The 6,265-nt window shown below is 32.9% G+C and overlaps 2 protein-coding genes across 2 annotated transcripts in view; both read left to right on the top strand.

Annotated features, from left to right (window-relative positions):
- LOC112461460 (ecdysone receptor-like) overlaps nt 1-1,644 on the top strand; it is a 153,159-nt gene extending 151,515 nt beyond the window's left edge. The window contains exon 4 of the mRNA XM_025026705.1: nt 1,585-1,644. Coding sequence (XP_024882473.1) covers nt 1,585-1,595 — 11 coding nt within the window. The 3' untranslated portion in view covers nt 1,596-1,644. The remainder of the gene's footprint in view (nt 1-1,584) is intronic.
- Nucleotides 1,537-6,259, top strand: LOC112461459 (ecdysone receptor-like). The gene is made up of 3 exons (XM_025026700.1): nt 1,537-1,842; nt 2,124-2,499; nt 4,472-6,259. The coding sequence occupies exons 1-3, from the start codon at nt 1,567-1,569 to the stop codon at nt 4,714-4,716; spliced, it is 897 nt and encodes a 298-aa protein (XP_024882468.1). The 5' UTR covers nt 1,537-1,566; the 3' UTR covers nt 4,717-6,259.
- Nucleotides 6,260-6,265: the final 6 nt, after the last annotated feature.

The raw sequence follows: 6,265 nt of genomic DNA, 5'->3' as shown, positions 1-6,265 counted from the left end.
AGCCAGTTAACCGTATTGTAAGCAGTTGAAGGCAATAATATCGTAAGCTCGCATTTGGTCTTTTGACCTTTGGTGACCTTGGGTCATAGCTCATATTGAATTCGTAATGAGAAAAACTACAAACGTAGGTGTTTAAAAAATTATGTTGCCATTTAAAAAAAATAAAGTTGACCTTTATTTGATCTTGACGCCTCCACCCAAGATCAATTTTTTTATTATCAAAATTTGTCCGCCTCGAAACAATACAATCTACGGCTATATATATATATATATATATATATATATGTAGCGCGTACGCGCGCGCGTTTTTACTGTCACCGCCAGTATTAGCTTTAATTGCCCAAAATACCAAAAAAATAAACAAAAAAAAATAAACAAAAATAAAAAAAGGTAAAATATAAAATAATATACTATTATAAAACATAAATAATAATAAATATAAACTATTACATTAGAAAATTGATTACATTACTAATTACTTTTGATATACTGACATATGACCTAATGAGACGGATTAGATTTCACAAGACAGAAGAGATACAAATTCAGCAACCTCCACGCGGTGTATCTTACAATTAAGTAAAGTTAATGTTGGCGGTAACATTAAAAATGCTCATATGCGAGCTCCACATTACATATACACGCGCGCAACCCATCTTTTAAACTCAAAGATAATAAAATAGAAGTAAAAAAAATTTTTCTTTTGTACACAAATGCCATTTGATTATTACAAATACTTGCTGCTGAACGAAGCTTTCTTAGTCATAAAACTGTATTTTCACAAATTTCTCTGCATTTTGGGCAATTTTAAGTTTCATATTCGAGTTCAGCAGACCCAAAAACATAAAAATAGACAGATTTTATACGGTTCCCTTACAGGCAAATTTTGGCCCTAAAGGGGCATTGTTCTTTGCTTCTCACTCTACTTTCCAAAATTACCCTCTATTTTCCAAAACTCCAACATCCTTCCTGGTGACATCAGCGCAATCGCCTGATTTAAATATCATTGAATCATCGTAAGCAGTTTTGAAAAACAGTAAGAAGCAGATTTCCTTTTCCAATACCTATCTCTTAAGCAATTGGAAGATGTTCTAGAAGAATGGTATAACATTGCACTCTAGTAATTATTCAAGCATTGTATAATTATATTCCAACAACGATAAAAACTGTAGACAACTTTGGTGAGCCAATCTCTTATTAATAAAACAAGTAGTGTGTATGTGCGCGCGCGTGCGTATGCACACACGTGTTTAAAGTAATTTGAAATAAATATAATATAAATATACAAAACAAATATATAAATAATTACAAAAGTTTTCATTTTTTTGTATTTGTACTGTAGCATTATCATTTAAATAATATCTTTATAATGTACATTGTGATACATAACGTATACAATTTCTATTTTTTTTAAATCTAGATTTAAGGAAATTTGTGGAAATAAACACTTCAATTCTGGAAATTTAAATTACTTTGTATGGAGATATTTATATATTCGGTTTTTTAACTTACTTGGAACTTTTCTATTAGAACTTTTGTGTACATATAACTTATATATTTGTTTTTATGCAATGTGCTCTGCAGGAGAAGGATAAACCGAACAGCACGACAATGAATGGTTCACCAGGCAGCACTGGAATGGGCGAACAAATGGGCGTCAAAATCGAACCAGCGGAAGCCGAATCGTTGTCCGTGTCCGGAAGTAGCGGCATTCTTACCCCTATCAATCCTTACACTTGTGTTAAGCCCATTAGTCCTGAACAAGAAGAATTAATAAATAGGCTCGTGTCTTTTCAATGCGAATTTGAACAACCGAGCGAAGAGGATCTAAAAAGGATTACGGTATATATGTTATGTTTTGTACTTAATTTTACTTATATTACAAATTTTTATTCTGAATTATAATTATTTTACATCTACAATTTTCAACTTTTTAATGTAACATAGAGGAATAAAGTATGCTTAAAAATCTTTTTTTTTTTGTGAAAATATTATTAAAACTGAAATTATTACAATTCGAAAAAACAGGAAACAGATCATTGTTTTTACGATTTGGAGATTATCCATATATTATTTTTTAGTAAATTTTAATATTTTTTATATAACTGCCTCTTGTCTTTCAGAATCAACCAATGGAAGGCGAGTCTCCGAGTGATTATAGTTTCAGACACATCACCGAAATCACGATTCTGACTGTTCAGTTGATCGTCGAGTTTTCGAAGAGATTACCCGGCTTTAACGAGCTGTTACGTGAAGATCAAATCACTCTGTTAAAGGCGTGCTCCAGTGAAGTGATGATGCTACGGATGGCAAGAAAGTACGACGTGCAAAGCGATAGCATCATTTTTGCTAACAATCAATCATACACGCGTGACAGTTATAGCGTCGCTGGAATGGGAGATACCATCGAAGACCTTTTACGATTCTGCCGGCAAATGTACGCTATGAGGGTCAATAATGCTGAATATGCTTTGCTCACAGCTATTGTCATCTTTTCTGGTATGTATTAAAAAACACACAGTAGCGTTTTGCGTCAAATAATATCGGGAATCAAAAAATGCTGTTCTTAATTTAGATAGCTCTTCTATAAATTGTTTTATATTGTAATAGTTGACACAGATTTCAACTTGCATTACAAGATACATATTAACTTCGATCAATGTACATCAGTTGATGGTACGATGGTTCATTGCATAAATTTCTTCAAGAGTTTTATTTTTAGTGTAAAATACCGCATGAATTTTTTTGGTTATTTGATAAGTATCAATACAATCTCACCATACAAAAGTGTGTCTCCACAAAAGAATTTTGGATGATTTTGTAATCAGTCATACGATAACTAGAATTTATTTACATTTTTAAGTCAAAGGTTCTAAATGTATTGTTGAATGACACTCGTGTAACGATCGTATAAAATATCAGTGATATAAATTTCATTTTTAATAGTCTTCATAGTTTAATTACAAATATCATGCCTTAGAGAAGAAAGATCCGTTTTTACACGTAACATATTACATTTACAACAGCAATTTTTAGGAAACCCTTTATAAAAATTTTTTAATAGCTCAAAAATCCGTTTCGCAAATCTGCTGCTTATTAGTTTTTTTATATATTACAATAAAAGATTTTCTATTCGTACACACTTTCGATACGCACCTACGAGTAAAATAATGTATAACATTTATCATTGTCATTGCGAAAAAATATACTTATCGTGATATTTTGTTCGTGATTGTTCGTGATATTAGATAAGTAATAAAAATATTGCAGATATTAAAGAGGTTCGCCTATTAGTTGAAAGTCAACCTAGAGTCTTAAGTTTTTATATGATTTACATAAACACTTTACACATCAAATAATCCCAAAAGTTGAGCAATATTGACCGTATAGTTTTTTTTTTGTAATATTATTCAGAAGTTGACCACTTTGAGCCCATCGCCTCATGAGAAACGGTCGCTCTGAGGTAAATAATCATTGATTTAGTACACATTTAGCCAATTTAGGACTTCAAAAAACTAGCATTTGACAGATGAAACAAGTATTGCACAAGAACTTTAAAAATAGGATTTTACCATGTGGATTTAAAACTTTATTGTCACAAAGTTTACTTTTACCTCGTGGATTAGTAATGACAGACGTTGACATTGGCAACGCAACATGCGAACCCAACCTCACAAATAGTGTTTATATAACCACTAATCATGAATCCATGACACGCAATCATCAATGTATTAATCATTTTAAGTCTTTAGTATTCTCTGACACAATTGTTATAGGTTTTTATAAATTATTTGTGATTTTTTTTTTCTTTTATAATGTTGGATAATAAGTACCTGACAATGATTCCCGAGTCGTTAACGCTCTCGTACTTCGGCATATATTTGTTAATATTCTATATACTAATAATTTACGAAGAATAGAGCACATAACTAGCACCCACAATTAATTATACTAATATTGCATATAATTCGGAATCGCTGTAATGACATTATTATTCAATCGCATTTTTTACTCCAAAGCAGTAGATAAACCTTAAAAATAGGTTTTGAACAGTTCTTTTATATCGTTTTAAAACATTTCTAATTTTAAATATGTATATCTGTAGTTTCTCAATGAATTCAACATTTTCTAGCTTAACTTAATTCTAATTCCAAATTGAGAAATTCTACGCATTTTTACTTAATTTACATTTAACGAATTTGTTAATAACTTTTTATAAAGAGCGATGGCTAAAATATTTTAAAACGTCACGTGATAATATGTGTCAATAAGCTAAATTCCCTTTTCTATAATTTTTATAGTCGCCTGGAGAGATAAAAATAATAACAAATAATGAATATAATGAATAATTTAAATAGATAAATTTTGATTTGGATAAGGAACCAGATACAATTTTATTAATTATTAATATCAATTTCTGTTTTTATCATTTGGATATTTTTATTTAAATCTAATAATTATTACTTTGCAGAGAGACCCAATTTGTTGGAAAGCAGAAAGGTGGAGAAGCTTCAGGAGATTTATTTGAAGACATTAAAAGCATATGTGGATAATCGTCGTCGACCGAAATCCTGTACGATCTTCGCTAAACTTTTATCAGTTTTAACCGAACTCAGAACCCTTGGCAATCAAAACAGTGAAATGTGCTTGAACCTGAAATTTAAGAACAAGAAGCTGCCACTTTTCCTCGCCGAAATCTGGGACGTGGTGCCCTAGTTTCTCAGTCGCCGATCAACGGCGATTGCGCCGGTCGGCTGAATAAATCATCTGACGTCGCGGTAGCAGCAACAGCAACGACGGTGTCGATGGACGCACGGACGTGGAAAACGGCCTGCGTAATTCTTATACTAGTGCACCATTATGCCACTGCCTCAACATAGCAAGTCAACATATTGTATCAGTGCTGTTTTTAGATTCATTTCGATCATTTGTTCTTTCTCTCGATCGACCATCTCTAGGTGTCACCCTAGATTGATCGATCTTTATATGGCTTGTTAGACAAGCGTGAGACAGACCGGCCCCGCGCTATTCGCATGTAACTTATGTGTGACGCACAGAAAATGTTTATTCTTTATAGATTTAGATTTATGTATATAATACTGTGAAAAAAGAAAGTTGGGAATTTGTGGAAATAATAAATAATAAAATACATCTGAGAACAATGTGCTGATGAAAATACATATGATTGAATACTTGTGATAAGAGAGAGTTTGATGCGAGAAAGATCTGTATAGTACCATAGACACACAATAAGATTTAAAGAATTGAAGCTCTATGCTACCAAAGATCTATGGCATAAGATGTACACGACGTATCTATACGATTCATGGAATTATCGATCTTCATAGTTCCATGTATTTTTGTTCGAAGTAATTTTTGTAATACTCGTCTATTCAAGACTATTTAAATTGAAACAGTCGTTGATTCGTACCAATACTTTCTTTTGTTCACAAAATCGTAAATATTTATGTCGCGATTAGACCTAACCTATGAGAATCGCGTGGGACCGATTTGGAAACGAGGAACAGGAAAGGCCTCGCACATTGAAAATACGCGCAGAGTCACGCACGCTTCAAAGGAAGGAGCAAGGAAAGGAATAAAAATAAGAATGAATATATCATTGTGAGAGATAGGCAGTGGCGCGGCCCAGGCTGTGATACATAGAGAACAGAGATTGAAGATATATAAAGAAAGCTACCTGCAATTTACATTTTATCGCTATATCCTCTACCTGGATACATCCTTACACACAATCGATATGTAAATGTAATGTATTATACGATAAGGTATTGATATATTTGACGAGTGTGCATTGTCTGCACATTAGTCATTCTTGAGAAAATGAATAGCAGCAAGTGTGGTTACTATAAGGGAGGGAGAGGGTAGAAAATTATATCGGCAGGATGAGACTAAGGGAATCGTAACGAAGGATGATTTACGCAATTGGCGATGCTGCTGGCCGAGGATTAACAAGTTCAAGGATTAAAATCTGTAGTCGTCATTAATACAGCATTTTCCCTAATCTTGGCCGTAAAAAGAGCGAAACGGGACGATCGACCCGTGCGATATTCACTTTTGAGCAGCGTCGCATGAATGGAACGCGAAAAAAAAAATAGATATGTATAACAATAGCATAGAATCTATATCACTCATACACATACAGCATAATATATCTTGCTAGCATGTACATTGTTTATACCAGAAAGAGGGAAAGAGAGTGTAGGAAACAGACGTGTGTGTGTGTGTGTGTGTGTGTGTGTGTGTG

This window comes from Temnothorax curvispinosus, unplaced genomic scaffold (assembly GCF_003070985.1).
Source record: "Temnothorax curvispinosus isolate PA1 unplaced genomic scaffold, ASM307098v1 QBEX01011432.1, whole genome shotgun sequence".
NCBI lineage: Eukaryota > Metazoa > Arthropoda > Insecta > Hymenoptera > Formicidae > Temnothorax > Temnothorax curvispinosus.
Note: the sequence above shows the minus strand (reverse complement) of the source record. Positions and strands in the feature narration are given on the sequence as shown.

Coding starts and splice junctions, on each gene's coding strand:
- LOC112461459 (XM_025026700.1), top strand. CDS start 1,567: ATGCAATGTGCTCTGCAGGAGAAGGATAAACCGAACAGCACGACAATG. Junction 1,843..2,123: donor AGGATCTAAAAAGGATTACG/GTATATATGTTA, acceptor CTTGTCTTTCAG/AATCAACCAATGGAAGGCGA. Junction 2,500..4,471: donor AGCTATTGTCATCTTTTCTG/GTATGTATTAAA, acceptor ATTACTTTGCAG/AGAGACCCAATTTGTTGGAA.